This window comes from Pezoporus occidentalis, unplaced genomic scaffold (assembly GCF_034315485.1).
Source record: "Pezoporus occidentalis ecotype Australia unplaced genomic scaffold, CSIRO_AGI_Poc_V1 ctg165, whole genome shotgun sequence".
Lineage (NCBI taxonomy): Eukaryota > Metazoa > Chordata > Aves > Psittaciformes > Psittacidae > Pezoporus > Pezoporus occidentalis.
The window spans coordinates 275,293-301,735 of record NW_026913477.1 but is presented as its reverse complement, the minus strand read 5'-3'; the positions used below and the strand labels follow the sequence as shown (position 1 = coordinate 301,735).

Genomic DNA, 26,443 nt, shown 5'->3' with positions numbered 1-26,443 from the left:
ATTTCATTTCCTATTGAATTACTGGAAAGTCTTACTTTACAGGTTATATCTAATCCATAAGAGTTCTCTCCTCTGCTGGAAGCCCCTCCCATTTTTTCAATCCTTGAAATTACGCCCAATGGAACATTCAACACTACAACTGGATCCTGCAAGGAAAGTTCAAGTAAGGAAAAGATTAATCTGAAGAGTGAAGCAAACTGCTCCTACACATTCGAGAACAGAAAGCAGACATTAAATACATATAGGAAGCAAAAGTGCATTTCTGCGTTTGAGTGTCCCCTGCCAACATGTTATGAAGTCTGTACAGTCACTTCACAGTTTGAACATCATCCAATTGAACATTCAATAAAAATACTTCATGCCTGATACAGTATGCAGGGAACAAAGGTGGCAAAACTCTGAAATAAGTGTTCTGCTATGTATTTCTGAATGCCTCTGCTTGCTCAGACCGCTTTATCAATATGCAGAATAAAGTAGAACAAAATGAAAAAGGTATTACTAGTAGAGTTAGCTGCAACCAGAAAGACCTCAGTTCAATAGTCCTAAAACCTTATTTAAGAAAAATAAATTATGAAACAGATAACAAGCACATTTTATTCTTTCATGTCTCTGCTTATCAAACACACTACCACTCCCAGCACCCACGTGAGGTTCTACCAATCAAACTATTTTTCTTTTCCAACAGGAAGGACAATCAAATCCTCGGTTTACTGATAAGCATTTCAAGAGCTATTGCACATCATTAGTTGCTGCTCTTGATCTATCACAGAATAAGTTCGAAAGGAACAGCTATCAAAAAAAGCTCCAACAGGCAAAAGATAAAGGTATCAGTTCGGTGTGATTAAACTGCAATTTTACCAGGCAAACCCACATTTTTACAACACATTTAACTTTAAAGAACTTCCATTTTAATATGGATTTCACAGTGGCACAAAGGCAATTACTATTTAGTCATTACACAGTTAAGATATGGTTATTACAAACATTACAGACCACTTCAAGTAAAAAGCCTCCCATGCAATTCCACAAGCATGTGTGTACCAAAACTAAACCAAATGAACTGGTCACAAAATACATCAAAGGCAGTGGTGGTGAAGGGAAGGGGGTTAAAGCCAATTCATCCCACGGAAGTAATTGTGGCATATTACTCACATTTTCCACACTTCTTAGGTACAGCCTGTAATTTGTGATGTACACTCTTCCTTTAACAGGGCCATTAAATGGACACATATAAATAACTTCCTTGTCTGTAAGAAATGCAGCATTTCTTAGAGATTGCAAAAAATAAAAAAATAAAAAAAAAAATCAGAGCTAAGGACAGCATTAGTTAAGTAGCAGTAAAATAAAAAGAGAGCTGCACTCAAATGAATTTAGAAAGCAGTAAATCTGAATTTAAGCACTTGAATTAAGAAAATGTGGAAGTTTCATATATTACACTTGTCCAAATTAAATCAGCACATTTCAGCAGCCTTCTCTATTTATGTTTGTGTTCTTCTCAGCACTATGTAGGAGAGGGCAGGACACACAGGGAGTAGATTTAACTCCTCTCCGTGATTACTAAACCAATCTATTCACTATCACAGAACAAATACACTATTTGATACCATTACATCTTTCAGTGCTCTGTAACCAATTCTGCGTTAAAGTAGTAGTTCCAGCTTTAAAGTGTTTAGGGAACTCACCATCCTGAAGAGAAACATTATATTTCAATTTGAAGCAATCAAATACAGGAGGGCCATCAGCACTGTTTCAGCAAGGGCAGTAACAAAATGAGTACTAACACACGCTACTCAAAACAAGGAGATTTAACTGAAGCAATGCCATTAAACTTAAGTGAAGCACTACAAACCACCTATTTCTCCTTGTCCACTTGTTTCTTTAGCCCAATCCATTTATCTGCCTTCCACAACAAGCATGCCCTTTCCAGCGTGCTGCCCCAAAGCACAATTTTCATAAGGTTCATATCAAACATTCATCTTAATCCCACGCACTCTCCCTCGTGCCTTCCCCACAACTTTCCTCATTAATAATATAACTACTTCCTCTGAATCACCACTTTTGTTCCACTTCAGCCAATCTTCTTTACAAACCCACCTAACAAATCCTGGGAAGGGGGGAAGGAGAAGCTTTACAAATTAAACAGACCACTTCCATTGCATTCTGATATCCCAACACAAATTTCCATCAGTGGAAGATTCTATCCCAGGAAGAGCCTCCATCAAACCACTGTACACAATCCTCCTTATGCTACAACACCACTGCATGTAAAAGCTAACAAGTGCATAGTAGCTACATGCATGCCATGTTGGGTCAAGGAAGCATAAGACTGTACTTAGGGTAGTCAGCTTGGGCTAAGGTTCACTACACAAGATGCCAATACATAGTGGGTAGAATTCTCTTGACTTTGGAAAGCTTGGAGTAGCTCTCATTACTAGACATGTGCTACCTGGTCTGTACAGTTATGACAGATCTTCACTTGCCATTTCTTTGTATCGGAGGATCTACCATGTATTCAAACAAAGATTTCAGACTTAAAAAGTTATTTGTGATTACTAATAAAAAGTCAACACCACAATTAAAAAAAATGCATGCCACTTTAGCAAGACTTACACCCACACCCAGCCCAAAGTAGTCCAAATTATGAAACAATCCAGTAAGATAAATATATGCCATACGTAAGATATGTATATGGCAGACTCCTGAACACACACTGCACTAGGCAGCTACATAGCTTCATACCTGTAACTCTAGTCTCTCCTGGCAGACGAGGTATTTCTTCATTTTGTTCCCAGTTAGTTCCATCTTTTAGATTCTAAAGAAAGAAGTACAACAGCACATCGTATTTATTTACAATTCCTTCAAGTTCCAGATTTAAAAACAACCACCACCATCTTAGAAGTAATTTCTGCACAGAAAACCAGGTTCTTCCACAGTAGAAAATGACAGACTGAACTATACCAGGAATACACCCCATTCTCCTAAACTGCAACTATTAAATATTTGAAGGTTGAACAGCTCTGAAACATAAGAATGTTTTAGTCTTTCTCCTTTTAAAGTAATAGTTAACTGTATTTATATTAAACTGGAATTAAATTTCTATACTGAAAGTTCTCTGAAAGCTTTTTGCATTTAATTTTCTGAATACACTGGGCCTGGAAGAACAAATCAACTGAAATCATTTAAGCAGCATATTCACAACCATTACACACAATCTACTCACTGATGACTTTCCCACATTCAGTAGTTTTCAAGAATGATTAACAGAAAAATAATCTTTGTTTTTGAAGCAATGTCTAAAAACCTAAATAAAACCTTCATTTCCATTTTCTTGCACACAGGTTACACTTTCTTCAGCCACACAGCACCAAAAGCAGAAGGGAACATGATTTGGAATACTTTAATGTATTTCCCGCTGCAGATGGACATTATTATTACAAGCCAGCCAAACATAACTAGGTGTATCTTACAAATTGCACTAGAGAGTCTTTCTACAGCATCAAAGTACCAAAACTTTCGAGAATGCCACAGAATATTTCATTGTAGAAAGCCAGAATAAGAGTAAATTAGAACCGATTTTAAGGAGGCGCTCATAATTTGAGATAGGGTATTTCATGTATCCACTACAAAAAGTTTTAAATCAACTCAGTTAACTGCATTAGAATCTTAGTAATAAAAATACATACATACATTCAAGAAAGCAGAAATTCAAATATTCATTTTTCTACCAAAATATGGAAGATAATTATCTCTGATGACCTTTGACATAAAACATATGAAAAAAGCTCCACTCACCCTTTTACTTGAGGAACTCTCCAAGGAGTTTGAATTATATTTAGGTGTTGATGATGAGGCCATACTGGGTATCTGATGAGAAAGCACAAATTGGGAGACATAAATTTCCACCTGGACTATGTTCCATTTACAGGAGAGATTTTAGACTTTGGAGGTCCACAGGTAGACATCAAGAACCTTCAGGAATGTTTTGCAAGTTGCTCTTTATTTTAAAAATTACACAATGCCTTGTAACTGAAGGTCACTATTTTAAAGCATCCAAATCTACCAAGAAATCCATTACTAGCTCTGGGACTGGTTCTTATTATAAGGTCTATTTCAACTCAAGCAGTATTTTGGAATTCTGTTGTTTGAATACTATTATTAGTTCAGTCAAGAGACATTAGCATTTGTTTTAAGCAACAGGATATACATATTACGAAATGCATCCTACTTGGAGTATTTGTATTAAGACTTTCCATTTAGGAAAACAGGAACAAACCCTAAAATTATGGCACAGCACTTGAAATCACAAGCACATCAGTACATAGCAGGAAAAATGCTCTACAGCACTTTCACATTTAAAAACAATTCCCCATTTCCTAAACTGAAACTGCAGCTAGCACACCAGAAGGGGGAGTAACAGGCCTCCGGTCTGAACAGCCCTGAGATTTCTTTCCTATAAAGGAAAAGGATTTTATTTCTATTTAAATGCTATTGATTAAAGACAGAATCACATGATACCGGATTCACCATCTCAATCATTTCCTGACATAGCACAGGGGATCGTTAGAACAAACACTGTGAAAAGGCTCATTTCTGAAATTACTGCAAACAGTAACTTTGTGGCACATTGTACTTCCTTTTCACTAGTCACACACCCTGGGTCAAGCCATTGTGCCATCGTACAAGTAGGTACAATCTTGAGTTCTTACTGTTGGGGGGGGGAAGAGGTGATTACATACCATACCATCTTTGTGCCTATTCCATAAATGAAACACTGTAGCCTTAAATAAGCACTTTCACTCCCCTCTCAACACTGGTAAGCTTGCACCAAGCTCCCTGCACCATGACAGATCAGCCCACGCTCCTGCATAACAGTGAGCTCGCAGTGACACTGCAACAGTTCCAGACAAGCAACCGCAACACAAACTGCCAGATCAAAAATGCTTTGAAGCTACACTAACAATACAGGAATGTGCCTGTGTGAAGAAGCTGGAAAACCATGACCTGAGTTTTGACAATAAAGCTTATAATCTTCAGAGAACGTTTTTCTTCCTTGCAGCATCTAGCATACTATCAAGCTTAAGGCAGCTTTAACATTTTTTACATTGCTATGTTAACTTGTGAACATCAAGTATTTGTTCAGATTACTTTCCTTAATTCACAGAAGTTTTCTAATAATGAGAGACTTATAAAGGTTAAAAGTATATTTACCGAGAAGCTTGTTTTAAGTTTTCCATATGGTTTTTGTTCATATTTTAAGTGAGAAATACCAGATGGGACAAAAAGGAAAGCACAGCAGCCCCAGTTTTTCTACGTCAGCATAGACAGTGGTTTTAATTTCAGCTCACATAAATGTAAATTAAGGTTGCACCAACCAAGAGAGACGTGAGCATAAACAAGCCCTAGAAAAGTGACTTCTTAAAAAGATGTGGCACCCCTAAATAGACCTGCACTGCCAAATGGAAACATTGACTGCAGTAGGTACAGGCACACTCTAGGTGTTGATCTTGCAAACGCAACTACTCCATCAGCAAAGCCACAGAGAGACAAGCTGCACCAGAGGTCACGCAAGCCCACAGGGATACTGGGTGCTCACCTCGTGCCAACCCACTGCCTAAGCCCAGGAGAACAAAAGCTCATTTGGATATTCTTTATGCCTTTCAATACTACCTCCAGTGACTGCTGCTCACACAGGGAATGGCATCAAGCGTTTTAGAAGTTTCCCGTTTCCTCCTTTGCTTTCTGCATTACTCCTTCCCTTACTGCACATTCACTAAGTTTTGGCTGAGCTGTAGCACATAAAGTGAGTTACGATTCCGAAATAATCATCTGACTCCTGACTACAACTCACTGACTGTAACTTTTCCCAACCTCATAAGCAAAGATCCTTTCAGAAGCTCAAAAAAAATGTCTCTTTGTAGAACCTGACAGGACAGCAGGAAAGTGCTCACCTCCCCTCCACGCTGTCACCCCACCAGGCAATTTCAAACATCAAGATGCCTGGCAGCTCTTACAGCAGACCCTCGTGTGTGTGTTTCAGTGTATGGAAATCTACTTTGTGTAACATTCCCCCAATTCCCCATGAGGCTGATTTCTCTAAACATACTTAGTGAGAATGAATTTACTCATCTACTTCAATTTCTACAGAGTATTTCACGGTAGAATTACAACCATCTACTCTTTCATTTCCAACACTTCACTAATGCAAATCAGGCTTATTTAGAGTTAATTAAGTTGAATAAATATGTACTGAAGGTGTTACCTGTCAGATTGTTTTCCTGTAAATCCATAAAATTTTTTCACCAAAATTAATGCCAGTCACATCACTATGTTAGTGAAATTTTTTTTTGTGCTACCTCCATTTCGCTTTGAATTCAAGTCACACTTGAAAAACCCAAATACAAATAAGCACATTTATAACCACCCACATTTCCCTCATTTCTCTAAATAAACTATGGTCATGTAATTAAACTTTGCATTATAAAACACCCACTAGACAGCAAGATCACCAAGAGGAGCAGAACCTGGTGCACCTGCCCTATAATGAGAGGCTGAGGGAGCTGGGAATTACTCAGCTTGAAGAATAGACCACTTCAGTGGGACTCACAGCTGCCCACCAGTACTTTTAAGGTGGTTACTTAGAAGACAGAGCCAGAGTCCTCAAAGTGGTGAGTGATGACAGGACAGCACACAACAGCAGCTGAAACAAACTAGATTCCAGAATGACTTAAGGAAAAACTAAATAACCCCCCCGTCCAACCTCCTTTTGCACTGTGAGGCAGTGAAAATAGACCTAGGGAGATTGCAGACTCCATCCTTAGAGTTTTTTAAGACCCAATAAAGCTTTGAGCAAGGGGAGACCTTCTGAAGTCTTACCCTACCTGAATTACTCTATGCTTCTATGATCTTCAGGCAACAAAGAAGATCAAGTTCTCATTTAAAATTACCGATCAAACAAAGACACACCCTTAGAGAAGTGGGCTCCTCTGTGCCAAAAGAGCAAACAAGATTTCAAAACCATTTGAAATTAACATGAAATATTTCCTTTTATAATACTTTTTTTTTGTCAAACTGCAGCAGCAGCTTCTGGCAACCTCCCAGAGTAATATTGCCATGAACAATTCAAAACCATACTCCATCGTAGTCTTAAAATAGCTACAACTTTCTCATTATCACAGAGCCACAGCAGTCCTTCCACACAGGGAAAAATATGGCAAGTAGTTTTCCACTGCAAACACTTATTTCCCACTATCACCGTATGCACTTCTATACAAAAAACTGAAAACCATGCAAACCTCATGCTTGTCAGCAGCTGAACAGAAGCACAATTACTCTGCAAATTTAAAACAAATCAGACAACTTTGTTTATGATCTTCTGAAGTTCCAAACAGTGAGCATTCTTCCCTGAATCCATAATAGCAAGGAGACAAAGCAATTTTACTAGATTTAACTTGAACTAATAAACAAAGCTTTGTTAAAGTTACCAGGACTTAATATAGTAACACTATCAAGAAAAGTAGGCTCCAATGATCTTACAATAACAATTACACTATTTGGAATCTGTATTTTCATTAAATATTATATTTATACTTGTGCTTCCTAGGATTCACGGGAATGGAGGCACAATCACATTTGAAAGGGTAGGCACTGAAGGTCAGGTTTTAAGAAGTCAATTCAAGGATCCAATCTGTTCTTTAAGAATAACACAAGCACATACCCACCCAGAAAATCTAAACAAACTTCAAAACATGTAAATAAGCTTTTGAGGGTTAAGAAACCTGAAGTGACAGGCTACTCTTAAGGTTCTTGACTGCCACCAGATTAGAGGATGTGTGCAGTGCAGCTTGGAAAGACCACCAAAACTCTTATAAGCCATGTTTAGACCAACAACATCCTGGTGAAACTAATTCTCATTGTTTATGATCCAGAAACAAATTAAAGCTAATTTGACATTTTGCTGGTCTTTCACACCAGAATCACACCAAAGAATTTGTAACCATTTGTAACTGAGCCATGCGTGTGTCAGCCTAAAATCTTTACATATATAAAGAACTAGTTTGTTCCCAAGCACAACATAATCTGCACCTGACAAAGGCTTGCTATCACAAACATCTGAGATCAAGTAAACAGCACCAAGTAAATTGTGAGCACCACTTTCCAGCTATTTAATATTATTGACTGTCCATCACTGGATTGAAACTTTGGACAAACCCACTTTCAAATTTGTACCTGTATCAATCATTTGGAGCAACAACAATTTTGACAACACTTAACCTATAATGAAGTTTTAAACTTTCTGTAGTCAGTAATGTTCACTGTTAATCTGGAAACATTGAGGAAATTAAATGACCACACACAGAAGAGACAGAATATACTAAGAGGTAAACACAATGAAAAAACATTAGTGACATATTATTATATGTTGAAACAGTTATTGTGTGGGCATCTAAACATATCTAAACAAATAATAAGGGAAACTGGATGCTTTTACAAATACCAGATTTATCAATATAGTAAAAATGAGCAACAAAAAGTTATAACATTTTCTAGAAGCATTCCAATTTCTATCACACATCGATAACCATGACACAGGATAAAGCCAAACTTCTAATAAACCTGCTCCAGAAAATGATTTATGCAAGAATGAAAGAAGTCTGTGCATCTCCAAGGCCTCTCCTAAAAATACAGGTACAAAATTTATTAAACCTCTCCATTTGCTGTCATAGTAATTCAGAAAACAACTAGAAGACTTCCGAAAAGAGTTACAACTGGGCAATTATTTAAAACTTGAATGCAATGAGTGTTCTGGGTTAATCATTTAAGATCTGCAAGGCATCTGACAGTCTAAATTAAAAAATGATGTTATTTTCATAGTTAGACCTGATGCCAAATAAGGAATTATTTCAAAGGGAAGAAAACCAGCATCATATTAGTAAACAACTGTTTGCTGCACTTGAAAGGTAAGTGTAGGTTAATGCAGGGAAACAGAAAAGCTTCTTGCACCCTCATTTAAACAGAAGATGCAAGAAATAAAACATCATGTTTCTAATGACAAGATATGCTGGTGTCATACAAAGATTGTAGGGGTTTATTTGGTAGAGTAACAACCTACAGAGACAGTACGAATATGCTGCCTTATGTTTCCCCTAATAAAAAAAAAGCATAAAATACAAGGTCCTAAAAACAAAACCACATCTGTCAGCATCATGACTGCACAGAAGAGATAACACAGGATACACTGGGTTTCAGAAATAACATCTAGAACAGGGCAAGGCTCTAGGAATTTCTAAGACAGTAGCAAAATTAAGCTAAAACAACCATGAAGGGAGTGAAAGGGGAGGTAACAGCATTCCACTTCACATATTAAGCATAAAGGAACATAAATCCTTAAAAAAACATGGAAAAGCGAAAGTCCTCAAGGGTCAAGCCAGCAACAGCATCCAAGTTATCATATCAGAGAGTCACTGACGTAAGCATCAGCAACTTCAGTAAATAAGCGTTTAATCTAATGAAGTCAAAAGTAGTCACTCATCTTATTAAAGGGTAATAAAATTTTAGAATTACAAAATCATGGAATCACAGACTGGTTTGGGTTGGAAGGAACCTTAAAGTTCATCCAGTTTCAACCCCCTACCGTGGGCAGGGACACCTTCCACTAGAACAGGTTGCTCCAAGCCCCATCCAACTCAATCTTGAACACCGACAGGGATGAGGCAGTCACAGCTTCTGTGGGCAACCTGTGCCACTGCCTCACCACCCTCACAGGGAAGAACTACTTCCTTGTACCTCATCTAAGACTACCCTCTTTTCAGTTTAAAGCCATTCCCCTCTGTGCTATCACTACATACCCTTGTAAAAAGTCCCTCTCCAGCATTCTTATAGGCCCCCTTTAGGCAGTAGAAGCTGCTCTAAGGTCTCCTCAGAGTCTTCTCTTCTCCAGGCTGAACAAGCCCAGTTCTCTCAGCCTGTCTTCATAGAATAGGTCCTCCAGTCCTCAATTATTACTCACCATGATGTCACCCATGCTCTCTGATACATTTAGACTACTTAACTGAAAAATAGATTTTAACATTTAAAAATAATACAGTACTGACATTAAAACCAGGCCCAAAATAATGCCAATTCAGGCATCATAGTTGAATGTATCGACTACGATGCATGCCAACAAACCACCTTCACACATCCAGTCATAAACTTCTACCTGTACTTATTCCAGAGTGGAGTTGACATGGAGTGGTGATCATGGAATCTCCTATTTTTAATTTACCATCACAGACACTTACAGGGTGTAAAATCCTTCCACGTGTAACCTCTTAGTAATGGAGTCTGCAGCCCTTACCTTTCCTCAAGCAATACTCATTCTACTCATATGAGACTGGTGGGTCTTCTCCCTTAATGTCTAAATGACATGCCCCATTCACATGTAGTTACTAAGTGTACATTTTCCAGACAAACCATATGAGCTTTCAAGTCTCTTCAAAAGGCTTCTCAATTCAAGCCATAGCTAGAACACAGAAAGCATGCCAGCAGTATAGCATCAATGGGATAATGTGCAGGTAGAATGTATATTAGTATTTGCCTTTCTGCAACGGAGTTTCTAAGTCAGTTAATCAAATTCATCAGTAATGCATTATAAAAAAAAAACCCTGGATCCTACAAAAGAAATACCACTTCTCAAAAAGTTGCAATCTGGAGCTACTTGCTTCCCTAGCTCCAATTCTCAACCCAGCTTCCTGTCTTCTAGAAAAAAAGCACTCCAGAATCCCTTAAGTTGCCAACTCTCTGCAAGCTGTACAACTCCACACCCACTGCTGAATTTGTTTGCGAAGAATCAGAACAGCTCCTCTCCCAGGGAAAGCATTCTCTTGTGCCCTGTATTTGAAAGGGCAAGTCATCATCCCCAGAGGACTCAGTACGAACTAGTGCAAATGAACAAAAGTTCACAACAGTCAAGTGGCTGCTAATTCAACAAACAAATCAGAAGTGGATCAGTTGCCTGCCCACTCCTATTTTACAGGCTTACGATACCAGGTAGTTTTGAAGACATTAGAAGGACAACCTTGCACTAACAAAAAATAGTATCCTGACAACGAAGTTCTACAAGTGCCAACAAGTAGCTTTGTGGAAAGCTTGGCAAATATTTTCTCAGTGCAGTAGATCCTGTGCACTGCTGTGTATATGTTTCTTAAAAAAAAAAAAAAAAAAGCTGGAAAGAGTAAAAAACCCCAAACACTTCAGTTCTGCCGTGATTGATATTTCTGCTGTCTCTGTTTAAAGGTGGGTTGGGTTTTTTTACTGTCTTAACTTCTCTTGGAATCTGACTCCCACCTCATTTTCAAAGAAAATCACAACTTCCAACAAGACTCAACATAAGTTTGTAACATTACTTTTTCTAATTATCAACTCAATTGCTTCCTCTTTTCAAATTATACTGAAAATGTAGCTTAGGGTGATATCCCTGGCTTTTATCCTGGCAAGCTTTCTTGTAAGAGAATTACAAGCTCCTTGTGAGAGAGCAATGATATAGTAGGACACATGCCATCATGGACATTGAGTAATTTATCTACTGATGGACCTGTTAGATAGTTCTCATGCTTTATATCACAGTAACAAGAAAAAGCAGCACCTACTTCAGCAACAATATAATTATTTGCTAAGGCCTGTTTTCTAGCAAAGTCTGTTCCTTGCAATTTATGGCAACAATTATTTCTGTCTGCTTTTACGAACTTATTGCTTCTGTATTATTCTATGCATAATATCTTTCTCTTGCCATGATTATCTTTTTTCCTGACTCTTTCTTAATATCTGGTTGCCAAATTCTAAAGTGAAAGTTCAGTCATGAGTGGATCAAAGAAAGCAGTAGCTTTCCCTCTATACACATAGCCCTGTATAGCAAGTAACTGTTAAATTTAGGTATGTTAGGTAGCATGACAGAAGCAAGTGGAGTTGTTTGAGAACCATTTGTCACATTACCTCTAGAATCAGCATTACATCTGTAGGAAACCTATGCCTGAAGGTTGATCCATGGCTTTCTAAACCCACCCAGTCTATTTTCTCTACACTGCATTCCCTCCAGGGAATGCATACCTCCCACATTGTCAAAAGCTGATGCAGTTGACAGGAAAGCCTATGGGATAGTAAATACAACTTCAAAGTTCTCTATTAAGAAAGCTTTCAGTTGCTTTTGCTCATTCTTCTTGAAAGATATCCCCTTAGGTGACTGTAGTTCTATTGCTAAAGATATAACTGATGATTCCACAAGAGAAACAGAAATTTTATGTTATATAATGATATACTGTATAAAAAAATTATACTAACAGTTACAATGACATCCCCTGCTTGGGCTTTCCTCCAACTTTCCTCTGAGAACATGTAAAACCAATGCATCAGACTCATTCTCTTTCCTCTGCTGCGTTTAGTTTCTTCTTCCACTACATGATTTGCTTCTCTGAATACACGTAATACTATTAAGAAAGTACCATTCTGAGAGTGTCTCTGTTTAAAACAATGAGCTGGAACTAGATGACCTTTGAAGTCCTTTCCAACCAAACCATTCCATGATTCTGTGACTATGATGAAATCATCCACAAACCATTCTTTGCTTTAGTCCCTAAGAAAGGGGTGATTGGGACTATCCTGCCTAAATCATATATGGGGCAGCACCATACTTTTGAGTGCACTCCCTTCCAAGCAACAGGGAGGTAGCTTGCTGAGCAAAGACAGTCTGATACTTCTGCATTACATATCTGCCTGCATATGTTATGCACTAATGGGTCCACTCAGATCACACCATCTCGGCATACAGCCTTTCCATCCATTGTAACAAACAATAACCCAGCAAAGAGGTTATGCACCAATCACCTAGATTTTGTTGACACAAACACCCTATCATACACAAAAGCGTAACCCAGTCTACTTTAAAACACTTACTTCTGGTTTTGCTTGTGCAGAAGCCTCCAGGTTTAATAAGTCATTTCAGTCGTAGAAAATACAGAGACACCCAGTTCAGCGTGAGATGAGAGGATAACAGTGTGCTCATTTCTTCAACTTTCAAACAGCATTTGACTTTTGTGCTGTAGCTGGCCCCTGACAGGAATGAAACAGGTAGGAAGATGTTGTTAGCACTGCCAGAATATTTCAATCAAAATTACTTTTTAGAATGGAAGCAAACCCCAGAATAGCTGCTACTAAAAACATTCTGCAGAAAAAAAAAAGCCAGTAAGAGTTCCTTTTTATGCTTTGTGTCAGGACGCTTGGCATCAAGTAGTTGGAATTGAAAAGAACTTTCTCTTCTAAAGCTTTAAGATAAATGTTTCTAATGTGTGAATTGTATGCAGACTTTTAACCATGCTTCTGTTCCCCATACATATTTAGGCATCTTTCGGCACACAGTTAAGCATTTCCTCTCTCATCCCTTCCCAAAGAATACTGCCATTTGTTTCCTCTCCCAAAATACATGCAGGAATGACTTTCACATGAAAGCTGCTATGTAACTTGGCAAAGTCAGAAGGAACAGACCATGAAACAAAACTTACTTTTACCTAATGTGCGTTCTTACACAAATTGTCTCCTTTAAAAGAATACACACTATATTAAAGATTTACAGTTACTTCTCATTAAATTGGTCTTGCATTCCAAATTAACTATTGCCAGTTAACACTAACTCTAGAGATCAGGAATACATTAGACTTTGCTCACCCTCAGTGATGCTACAGGCCCATCTCTTCAACATGTGCATCTTTTGAGAGTTTCCTTCTAACCAAGCATAGGATGAGAAACAGTGCAAAAAGGGAAAATCCCACGTTTTACTGAACACACTTCTGTATCACAACTCTTGTGATGTTTGCCACACAGTGGAGCTACATACAGCCCCAAACATTGTATGTTGTGTGTTAAGGCTCACGGCACTTACCAGCTTTGTTAATAACTGTACAGCCTAACTTTTTTAACTACCTAAGCCACAAATTAATCTTAAATAAAAAACTGTAGCAGGACAGAGGTTTTGGTTTTGCATAGCACCAATCCTGTATCATATCTACCCTTCAAAAGCAGTTGACTATAAACAAATATATGACTACTAGCAAGCAATAAGCACAATAATGCCCCAAAACAGAAAAGCCAAGGGCCTTTTAAACATAGTTTTGATTAGTACTTACTGTGACAAGTCAGTTTACAGGCCACCTGCAAATTATTCAACATCTACACAACTTGAAAACTGAATTTGCCTTCTATAATACCAAGAAAAATAGGGGTTTCCACAAAAAGAGTACAGCTAATGCCCTTCTTATGCTCTTAATTACACAAAATGCATCTGGAAAATAAAAACACAAAACCAAGCCAACCAACCCCCCCAAAAAACCATCAATCACTCAAAAGTAGGAATTGGTTTGACTGCCATAGCACAAAGACAGCAGGCAGAAACCATCTAGCATCTGCAGGAGTCACCTCATGTTTTAAATCAACTAAAAACGTTTGCTCTGAAATGGAAGGTTTCAGCTTTTTAGCCGTGAACACTGAAAGCAGACACATGCTTCAGAACAAAAATTCAAGCCACACAGAGATCAATACCACAGCGACATAAAAGTCTGAAAGGAAATAATGAGCACTCGGAATATTTTAATGTAACAGGGGAGAACTTCTTTTTACGGGAAAGGTAAAAATCAAGAGTTCAACAGCAACCTCGAATTTGCTATTGAAGCAATGACGCTAGGCTACGCGCTTCAGCAACGGCTTGCTCTCAGACTGATTCAGCACGTCAGGGTGCGCGTCAGGCACAGCAACAAACCACTCCGGGCCGCCCAGTCCCTGTCCTACCACCCTTCCAGTCTCAGTCCGAGCCCCTGTCCCCACGGTTGCCGTCCACAGGTGGCCCACGGCCCGCGGGTCCCCAGAGTGCTCAGGAGGGCAAGGAGATACCCCCGCAACAGCCTCCAGCAACCTCCCTGACCACTCCTGGAGGCGAAGAGGCAAGTGGCTGGGGTCGCGAGGGAGAGGGGCTGGGCCAGAGGAAAGGCCCGGGCCGGCAAAAGTCCGCGCCCGAGCACAGCGGCGGGGGGCCGGGAGGAGCGGATCCCATGCGCGGGGAAGGGCAGGAGTTAGGGCCGGATACCTGTCCGGGGAGCGGGGCCGAGAGCGGGGCAGCTCCGCCGTTGAACTGGGCCCCACAACCGCTCACCGCGACGCCGCCGCGGCCCGAGTGCGGCGCCCAGCACACCCCGCCCGGGCCCACCTCGCGCGCTCACGTGACCAGCCGGCGCCTGCTCCGGCCCTCGGGACACAACCCCGCTGCCTGCCGGGAGTTGTAGTCCGGGGAGGCGGGGCCCGGGGCCGCGCGCCGGGTGGGTCTGTCTGTCTGTCCTGCCACGGAACAAGCGGTGGGACGGGAGGTGATGGCTTCGAGCTGTACCAGGGGAGGTTTGGGCTGAATATTAGGAACAGTTTCTTCACCAGAAGGGTTGCCAAGCAATGGAACAGGCTGCCCAGGGAAGTGGAGTCACCATCCCGGAAGGTGTTCAAAAACTGTGCGGATGAGGCCCTCAGTGACACAGTTTAGTGGGCGACTTGGTAGTCCTGGGGTAACGGCTGGACTTGATGGTCTTAAAGGCCTTTTCCAACCTAGCTGGTTCTAGGATTCTAAAAGGAGCGTGACCAGCAGGTCAAGGGAGATGACTGCTTCCTGCTCTGCATTCATGAGACAGCCCTGCAGTTCTGTGTCCAGCTCTGAGGCCCCAAACACAAGAAGGGCATGGACCTGTTGGAGCAAGTCCAGAGGGGTCACAAAGATGCTCAGGAGCACATCTCCAACTGTTCAGTGTGACTTCACCTTCTGCTGCACACAGCCCCAGGCGCCCTGTGAGTCCCACACCTGCATGGTCAGGCACCACAAGATGATGTGAGCTGGAAGAAACGTACTTTGAGTCACCCGGCTGATGATTCACTGGGTAGCTGTTTGGATCTGTAAGGGCATACGTTATTAAAGTTACATGTGTGATATTTAGGCGGTGTCTCTATTTTTGAGCCTGGTCCTTGTTCTTTTGTATTGCGGGGTATGGTGCCTGGGTCATGATCAGCCCAGACAGCACACAAATACTCCAGCGTCCAATCCCTGGACCATCTGGATAAAAACTGGCTAATTGACAACCCTAATGTCATTTTAAGCTCAGTACAGTTAAAATAGTGTCAAGTCTTCTCCCTCAAGTGCTCTCTACTTTATCTATTACACTATTATCTGTCTGTATGTAATCATCTTTGACTCAGACCTTTCCCTGGCCCTTTATGTTCAGGCTACGTCTAAATCTGTCCATATAGCTAAAAATCCCATCTTCTCAAATCTCAATTACCTCTACATCCTTTCCTTTGGCCTTGGAAAATATAACCTTGTCTTGCTCATACTTATTGAGAACGCTGCTATAAAGACCATTTTTCTTAGTCTGTCATTTCCACCATGTTATTCCTCTCTTTTCATCCCTGTGCTGGCTCAGCCTACTCTATCATGTTGATCCCTACCCAGATGTCTTTTACTTTGGAAGGCCTTGGTAGCCTGTCTTCACCTTATTTGCCATTTCCATTCACTGCTCAGATCTAATTCACGATGCCAGGTTTCACAGCTCACTTGTAATACATTTAACAAGGTTCTTTTGTGCATCCTTTTGGCTGCCTTTTATTTAGAAGGATCCTATAAACAGCCCAAGAGTTACTGATATTTTTTCTTCAAAACTCTTCTTAAAACTTTTCTTTCCTGTAATGTCTACAATACAGCATGGCAGTTCTTCATGCTGCGTCTCCTGCCTGTATTCCTCAGTTCTCTCATTTCATACCTTGTAAAGCTTTCAGAGAAGGACCATTCCTTACATTGATTCTGATCCATAACAGGGTCTTATAGCACTATCTAAATGCAAATAATAACCACACATGTGGAACTGAGATGCTGGGGAGAAATTTAGGTATTATGAGACTGGTGACAACAAAGTATAATTTGGCAGCATAACCATATCTGATTATAATATTAATTTGTTTTCCTGCTATTCTGGTGAGTAGAGGGGCAAAACTAAGGGGAGGTGGGGCGTTTGCATGTTTACATCAAGCCCATAAGTCAAGTTAAAGATGCTTTATATCCATCTACCTTGCAGCAGTTTTTGCTGTTCTGTCTGACATTTAAATAGCAAAGTCAATGTAGTGTTAAACACATCATACACACATAGGTATGTCTGTATGTTCACATGCTTACATTTTTTTTCCTTCTGTGAGTTAGATATTAGAAAAGATACGGCGTATCAGTGATTCTTCGGCTTTTCTAGTGCTGTGCCCCTTACACCTTTTGTTTCCTGTTATTGTCCTCTGTTTGCTAACTTGATGTTTATTTTTGTCTCTGCTAAATAAAGACTGACAGATTTAATTCTTTTAAGCTGTACTTTTAAGACCTCTTTAACCTATTTCTAGCTACCTTTCCCCTCAATTAGCCTAATCATTTCTTTATCAAGGAACACGTTACCAAATAAAACACCTATAGCACCCTAAAAAAAAAATATAAAAATATCTGCCCCTTGCTGCTTGACTCACAATAGCAATAAGGTGAGTTATGTAAGAGGCTTGTTGTATTTATGGATCCTGCTACTCCCAAGGGCTGGAAATAGCAATTGTATTTTGGGAACCATTTCAGAAATACTGACTGAATGTACATACTTGTTATTGTGAAATCAGGCACATGCTAGCTTTCAGATACCTAAGTTCTGTCATGCACAGTACTGCTGTCACCAAAACCTGGCAAATGGCAACTAAAGCGTACATACATATATATGCGTGTATGTATATACACACACACACATCTGCTGTGACTGGTAGACATATAGCTCCCATTAGATGCTGATTCTTCGTCTTCAAACACAGAGAAAATTAATATCAGGTACTTGCTGGTTTTATATTTAGGTAGAAGAAAAGGCTATCATTTTCTTCATGCAAATATTAGAAGCAGCTAGCATGGGGTTTTTTTTGAGAAATAGCTGCATTTCACAAGAAGGCAAACTCATCCTCACATGCATCATACCTAATCTGCATAGTAAATGAAAGGTTTTGAGAGAACTGGAATGAATTTGGATGAAAAGAAACAAACAATTGGAAGTTAGTAATAGCCACTGAATTACCACAACTGTTAGTGGAATTAATTTTAGTACCTTCAGAACAATGTTCCAAATTAAGAGAAATAGAAAAAAATCCTCTTAAATTAAATAGCACACAAAGGAATAAGCTTCCAGTTCACTTCAATGTAAATTGCAATGGAAAGTTACCTGTTAAGTGTGTAAATAGAGCTCGTAAAACAGAATGATCTTTCAGACTAATACCCGTTCATTGCTTTGCTTTCGCTCTGTGCTCTGAAGTTCTCTGAAGGGCTGAGGTTCAATTCAAATCCCAAAAGAACTCTAGTGGCACAGAGCAACTGAGACCACAGCAGTGCAGTTGTTATAGTTAAGATAGCCTGTAAAAACACAGCATATTGGCATTGAACAATTTATCAGCATAAAAAACCTGTGTAAGATGAAGCCCCCTGACACCCTCCTTCCATTGACAAGGTCCACACATGTACAACTTAAACTACAGTAGTGTCTGAATCACTTAAAATTCAGCATGTAAGTTATTCTAAGCACCATTTTAACTATGCCAACAAGCATAAGAGAGATGGGCTGTCAAAACAGAGATAATACACACTCTGCTCAGAAATACTCTTTGTTTTACAGCACAAGAGTCATGGCAGCTGACAGGACAGGAAGGGAGACATTTCCACCAGCATTTATACTCACAGTGGAACATTTGTGCATTTTGAAAACACAGCACAGCCCCTCTCAGCTGTCATTCCTGATGAAGAGGAGTTAGGTTTTGAACTCGGACAAGCTCCAGGCAGCAGATTGCAGCTGCTGAGCGGCAGAGTCTTGAGGTCACAGGAACAGCAGAGAGCATGTAGAAAGGTCAGCACTGGGAAAGCCCCTCCTCTTTAGAAATGTGCAACTATTTAGACCAGTACACATTTTCACTTGATTTCCATAATAGTATTTGCTGTCATATTGTCAGCAGTAGTGACTGCTTATGCAGGATAGGCAACCAATGAGTTGGCAAGCTGTTCCAGGCAACACTATCCATCAGAGCTTTACCCACGCAACCCAAACCATTCTATGATTTCTCTCTCTAAAGCCCAGCTGACCAATTAATTCTAAAGAAATTCTGCACTCTCAGGTGCTGGTGATGAACTTCACATTGGATTCAAGCCTGTGTCAGCAGCGGCTGACAGTGCATAGTTAGAGGAACTGAGAATATAGTTTCTTCTGGGCTCTCCAAAGCTCACGCTTTATTGATTTTGGTTTAATTCAAATTTCTGCAACTATGTTTCATAGGGAAAATGGATCTAATCTTGTTATTCTAAGGCATTATTCTTTATAGTAAAAAAGAAAACCCACCACCATAGCCAGTTTCCCTAAATATGTCACAGTGGGGAGGAGAGAAACTCAGTTTCAGATGCAATTTTCTTTCCCATTGTTAGAGAAAATTGCCATTTATTGGCAGGATTAAAAACAACTGGTATTCGTTGTGTTAGCAGGAATCTCCATTGCAGCAGTCAATGAATGATTTTCTCTTAACTCCGATGGTTCCAAGGATCATTCCCGTGGGACTGAAAAAGCCATGCTGCTGTCGATCAGCTAGCCTGGCTCATCTTTGCACTCTGGTGAGTAGGAGAAAATCATTATATTATGAAGCGGATTTTCTCTAGTTGATCTAATGAGTGAAACAAAACCCCTCTCAGCCCTGCAAAATCACTGAGCCAAGTGAGGTCTTTGGAAGCCCTGAATATCGCATCAGATGCTGATACAGGTTTCTTCAGACAATTAGCAAAGCATCAAGCAGCTACCTGAAAGAAATAATGGATTTTATTGGGGCTAATGCAGCCATTTCTTCCATAAAGCTTCTTGTGAATAATTCTTGCTGGAAAAATTGTACATGATTTCTTTTCATTTATATTTTAATGCAATTTATTATACAACTGCGACCTCCATTCAGGGTTCAGAAGATCAGAGTACTTACAGTAATCTTCACAGAACTTTGTATCTCCATCTACAGCTTACATTCACAGCATGAAAAGAGTAAGAAGTTAATGTACCAAATCAGAAAGTCTCTGTGTGGCTGTGTTAATCTCTGTGTTATTATTTAGTAGTAGTATTATGGTAGCTTCTAGAGACCAGGCCCTTGTTGTGTTGCATAAAATACACAAAGAATATATTTGCTCTCCAGAACAGCTCACAGCTTAAGTTCGAAGATGTAGACAAGAGGTACTACAGCTATTATTATGGCCACAGCCAGGGCCAAAACTATCTTCGTGTTTACTGTGGATGCTGACACCAGGAATAAAATTAGCTACTGAGAGACAATTAAAATGAAAACATTGTTCTGGGATGAGACCTCAAGGTGCAAGAAGATGAAAAGAGCTTCCCTGTCTGATTTCATGCCAGGCCAAGCATGGTTGCAGATGGTGTCTTGCTGCACTCTTGGGTACATTAGCCATGCATAAGAAGCTCAAGAGTTGTCAGACATTTGAGTTTCTAAACCAGTCGATCATGGAGATGTCTGCAAGATGAAACAGAGGATAAAATGATGAAGCGGCTACACATCCCTGTGAGTTAGAGAGTGCTGGAAAAGCCTGTGCTGGTAGATTTATACGTGGCTTAGTGTGTTAGCTTTTGGCATAGCAGCTGGAAACATGGGCATGTTTTCTGGCTTACACACTGGTAATCATTCCAGGACACAATGGCCTTTTCTTGCTACTTCTAGTAAATAATGTTGGGCTCCTCTCTGTTGAGTGTTGTATTAATCTCACAACTTAGTTCTAGCCAGTTTCCTCTGAGAATGAGTCTGATAGAAGCATTTCTGTGTCTAGGCACCCCGCCCTCCCTCCAGTAGATGATTTTGAGCTGTTGATTGATTGTACCAAATTCAAAATACACTAGGGCTCTCAAGAATTAAGTTTCACAGAGTATGCATCCAGGGAAAAGGGGGTCACTTCCCAAATACTCACCAGTTCATCTCTTATAAACTTGGGATTCCCGTCAACCATTCAGACATGGCAGGTTATCATCACGTGTGTGAAGAAAATAAAGGAAATGTATAGGTGTGTGAGGAGATAAAAAAAAAACAAAGCCACAAACAAACGAACCAACCAACCAAAAAAAAGCCCATCAAAAAAGCATACCTTAGTTAAAAATTCAGAACAGCTATAAATGCCACATCTGTAAGAAACGACTTCCACTGTTTGGGGAAAAACTGATCACGAAACACGTTAAAGGCAAATTGCAAATGTGAGAGCAGATAGTCTCTTGGAGCACTCAGGTAGCTGAACAGCAGGAACTCAGTCTCTGAGTGGCTGCAAATAACTACAAATGTACAATTGTCCACACAAATTGCAAAACACCAACAGAACAGTAATTTTCCAGGTAGGTTCGGAGCGTGGCCTGAAATTCATTGGAAGACTCATTTCCCTTTTGAACAAGGGATTGGGTTCTCAGTCACTCAAGCAGCAAAACTCAGCCTGTTACAGCCAAGCATTTACAAGTATTTAGTTTAAGTTTCTCTTTGGATAGTCAGTCACCCGCTGCAGGCAGCAGAAACTGCTGCTTTTGGGCTGAAAAGGCCAGCTGCAGGCTAATCTGCTTTGCATGCCCTGTGTCAAGCGGGGAGCAGGGGCTGCAGGAAGCTGCTGCAGTACCAGAAGACTCTTTGATCTGGCTGACACAGCAAAGCAAAGACATGGGACTAATAATAATAATAATAATAATAATACTTGGCACTTTTACAGGCCTAGCTGCTCAAAGTACTTTATCAGTGTTAACCAATTATCCATGAAACTATCTCTGTGGAAGACGGACTACCTTTATTTTATGGGTAGGTAAACTGAGGTGCAAAGCTTGGCTGGGACACGAGCAGCTTTTGATTTACAGTGATGAGCCCGCTGCTGGGCTAGAAACCCTCCCCAGACAAAGGAAAGGACTCTGCAGAGCAGCAGCAAGTATCCAACAATCAAACCCACCCAACCACACTCCCAGCCCTCCACTGACAAAAAAGACACCATTACATTTCTGCAGGTTTTGGTCTGAGGTGACCACACCACAGGATTTAGGGAAAGGCCATCCCTGTGCAGAGGCATCACTTGAGGTTGTAAGTGAAGTCCTAGCCATAAAATCTGTCTCCAGGGCATTCATGTGCCCTTTGTCCCTACCTCTCCCTCATTCCTTCACTTCAGGTACACCCCAGCAACGTTACATTCACAGCATTTCACCTTGGAACCATGGCCATCTTGGCACTGGAGTGATAACGCTGCACCAGGCTACCCAGAGCAGCAACAGTCCCCTAGGCCACGCTGGAGCTGCTGTGCTGCAGAGTGAGGCCAAAGCCAGGCTGCTCCCCATATGAACACGCATCCTTCACACATCCCTGCTACACAGGGGAGCTTCCTGCTTCCTCTGGGGATAGATCAAAACTCACATTCATCACTTTCTCCTGCCGTTTCCCCACAGGTCTGCTCTGCCCCTTCTGCGCGCTTGCTGCATTACTATTAGTAGTATACTGCTACGTTATTTCAACCACAGGTCATAAGCCAAAACACCTTAGCAGAGTAAAGATCTGGAGGTTTGAAGCAGAAGTAAGACTCCACGTGCTCTTCAAGATTCAGAGGTGGCACTTGCAAAGACCTTGTTGACAGGAATATTGGCTAAGAAGAGTGAACCACTCACATTTTCACTGTGAGCCCTGGCAGGGTAAGGTGTGCCATGTCTCAGAGCTTGCGCAGAAAGTAGGTGAAATCCATGGCTCATCCTCCACTGCCTACCTGCTGGGCTGCATGCTCTCCTGGCCAGAATGAGCCAACTGGCTGTTGAGGTTGGAAAATTAAGACACCAAGAGGCCTGACTCACAGCCCCATTTTGCCCACAACAAGCCATACAGAAACAGCCAGCTTATCCTCCCAGATGTGTGAAACAAAGTCCAAACTGGTGCACAGACAGTCATGCACAACCCACTGGCCGTGAGACATGGCTGCCAGTCCTGCTTAACTACACTTGAAAAACCCCACTGGTGTCTGCCTGCCTGCCTCATTAGGCACTTAAGTATCTTTGGGATTCCAGTCCTGAGCCTTTTGTGCCTCACAGTCCCCTGCTGCTGAGGACACCATCAACTATCCTGAAAGGGCACAGGAAAACATAGATATTTATTAAGGATTGTGAGGTTCAAAGAGGAGGTTAATGGGAGCTGCTTAGGCAAATAGTGTAGCTAGCTAACAGGTAAAAAAGAATAATAACTTATGGGCTGGGTAGAGGAAAGGAACACAGATCCTGCTCTGCCAGGTAATTCTGCTTTCCTGGCTGCCATACAAAATCAGCAGGGGTGACAAGAAGCAGTCTGTAAACTTGAAACAAAGCATGTTGCAAGTAGTATGGGGAATAAACAAGGGAATTAGAGATTTGTGCACGTCTACAGGTATACGATATAATTGGCATCACAGAAACATGGTGGCATGGCTCCTATGACCAGAGTGTTGGAATGGAAGGTTATAGGCTCTTTAGGAAAGACAGGCCAGGCAGACAAGGAGCAGGAGTAGCCATCTGTGTCAGCGATGGGCTGGAGAGTCTGGAACTCTGTCTGGGGACAGGTGATCAGGCAGCAGGGTCAAAGAGAGAACAGCAGTGGGGGACATTAGTGTGGGGATCTGTTACAGGAAGACTCTATGGATGAAGTGCATTATAGACAGATAGGAGCAGCCTCGCGCTCACAGGCCCTTGTCCTCACAGGGGACTTCAGCCATCCTGATACATGTTGGAGGGACGGTACAGCCTGGCACAAGCAATGGAAGGACATGGAGCTATTAGAGAAAGTCCAAAGGAGGCCACGAGGATGATCAGGGGGCTGGAGCACCTCCTGTATGAAGACAGGCTGAGAAAGTTGGGGCTGTTCAGCCTGGAGAAGAGAAGGCTGCATGGAGACCTCATAGCAGCCTTCCAGTATCTGAAGGATGCTGGGAAGGGAATCTTCATTAGGGATTGTAGTGATAGGACAAGAGGTAACAGGTTCAAACTTAAACAGGGGAAGTTCAGGTTGGATATAAGGAGGAAGTTCCTTACTGTGAGGGTGGTGAGGCACTGGAATGGGTTGCCCAGGGAAGCTGTGAATGCTCCATCCCTGGTGGCGTTCAAGGCCAGGTTGGACAGAGCCTTGGGTGACATGGTTTAGTGTGAGGTGTCCCTCCCATAGCAGGGGGGTTGGAACTTGATGATCTTAAGGTCCTTTCCAACCCTAACTATTCTATGATTCTATGATTCTATGTTTCTGCAGCTGGCAGAAGTCAAGCACAGCTCTGTATTAGCAAAGAAAAAAAAGAGATTTCACAGCTTTGGGCTAGTTTTCCCTCAGGGAGTGAAAATAAGCCAGTCTCACCACCTCCTGCCAGTGTCCCGGGTCTTGTCTGTCCCAGTTATTCGTCAAATACAGCACAGCTCCAGGATGTGGAACACAGCAGGGTCAGCACTTGGGTCCTTTTGCTCCTTGAAAAGGGATTAAGACAACATTAGAACAATTAAAATGTCCCTTTTTTTTTTGATGCAAATCTGATTTAAGAGCTTAAAATGGCATTTTTTTCTTCTCCAACCAAATTGTTTAAATCTCAGACATAAATTGCAGCATCATAAAACCTTGATGAGGACAAAACCAGTGTGATTCACAAAACCTAAGAGCTTCTCACTGGTTTCTGGCTCTGACACCTGTGAGACTGGCAGCAGGGTCCAGCTGTGCAGCAAAGGGCCTTTTGTCAGCAAATCATTGCTGTAGCTGTGTGTTGTTTTAATCAACAGGCAACCATGGTGCAACCCAGACCAGCGTCATGCCAACCTCGAGAAAAAGAAGAAATGTCCAATCATCTCTATTTCCTGAGATCAGGAGGGCAAAAAACCTGGGCTCTGTGTCCCCATCATGCACATGGTCATGCGTTCTTGGCTACACAGAGGGCACACAGCCCAATGCAGACAGCCCAACACTAACACACACAGCTCAGTGCAGACAGCACAAGCCCTTGTCAGGCAAATGGCGGCCTCGGGCAGACCAAGGGTAAAAACCAAGTCCCAGACATGCCACGTAACGGGAAATGGATCCAGATGTGTATAAACCAGCATATTTGTTCTGTAAAGTGCTACAAACCCATTGAGTGAGCAAAGAAAATGGCTGCAGCTAACTGCAGCTCTACTGTTTTCAGCCTGGCTGCTTTAATAAGGTGCCTTTCCCTGGCTTTATGCAGGATTGTACACAGGAGGCCTCTTGACCAGCCAGTCTTAAGTTCTCAGTAACTCTTGCAGCTGCCAACCAGTACTTGTGTTTTAGCTTACCCAGGAGAGACCCTTATTGGTTTTAAAGCACCTCACTCTCTTCCAGACCTTAAAAAAAAATAAATACAATAAATAAATCTGCTATGTATACAGCAGGGAATAGTGAGTGAAACAGGCATTAATTTGGCATTAAGCACCAAACCCGGAGCTCAGCCTGAATAGATGGCAGGGCAGATGTGCCAGGGCCATGTGTCCCCCCTGGAGCATGTGCCACCTGCCCTGAGCGCAGCAGCAGAGGAGGCAGAGACCCTCGTCCTTGCCAGCCCTGCAACCAGATGCCAGTGCAGAGCGGGTGCTCTCCTGGGGCCACCCTGCACAGCTGTGGCCCCTCTCCCACAGCACGGGGCCACCAGGACAAGACCACATGGCTGGTGCCAGCCTCTGGCTCCTGCTCCTAGGCTGATGTAAATCAGGGGTTACCCTGATGCAGGCAGTGGCACAGCTCCTGATTTACAACACCCTATGCAAGAGGACAACTTGACCTTATGGTTCAACATCAGTGCCATTGAAAGCTTCTTAAGACAGACATGTAATCAATCCTGGAGGGACACTGAGCAGCAGAGCTTAGGTTCTGCATAAGTCAGGGCTGGGCTTCCTAGGGAAATTGCCTGATCCAGGCTCCCATGACATCTATTCTTAGGTGCTCCCTCCATGCTCGCTGATAGGAGTTTGTTTTTCCATTTTACTTTGGTCAAAAATGGGCTGCTTCAGATTAATAAAATCCACAAAGATAATTTTTCCATAGCAAGTCCGACTTACCTATGTGACCTTTCAGACAGACAGGCTTTTAGCGATATCAGCTCTTCAGAAATTCTAGCCTTTATGGGCATCTGATGTTATTTTAGAATCCAAGAGGAAAAAGTTTACTGCCTTGCCTCTGTTTTCACAGCCATAATTATGAGGGTAGTTTGGTGACGTAACCTGTTTGGTAAATAAATGATAGCTTTCAACAGCAAGTGCTGTCGGACACTTCATTCCTTGTAACCATTTTAGAAATCCTAATCCATTTTGCATTTCCACAGCACCAGATACTGCTTGTATTT

At 41.4% G+C, this 26,443-nt stretch overlaps 1 protein-coding gene across 4 annotated transcripts in view; it reads right to left on the bottom strand.

The window, feature by feature from the left end:
• Positions 1-15,191, bottom strand: part of MTM1 (myotubularin 1) — a 39,863-nt gene extending 24,672 nt beyond the window's left edge. The window contains exons 1-6 of one of the 4 annotated variants that reach the window (XM_062613267.1): positions 15,107-15,191; positions 12,928-13,083; positions 3,793-3,864; positions 2,740-2,812; positions 1,153-1,247; positions 36-146 (exon numbers count right to left, since the gene is read on the bottom strand). In XM_062613267.1, the coding sequence (XP_062469251.1) occupies positions 36-146; positions 1,153-1,247; positions 2,740-2,812; positions 3,793-3,855 (342 nt within the window). In that variant the 5' untranslated portion in view covers positions 3,856-3,864; positions 12,928-13,083; positions 15,107-15,191. Of the gene's footprint in view, positions 1-35; positions 147-1,152; positions 1,268-2,739; positions 2,813-3,792; positions 3,865-12,927; positions 13,084-15,106 lie in introns of those variants that run through there. The other 3 variants (XM_062613268.1, XM_062613269.1, XM_062613270.1) reach the window with 3 other exon arrangements.
• Between the last annotated feature and the right edge of the window lie 11,252 nt (positions 15,192-26,443).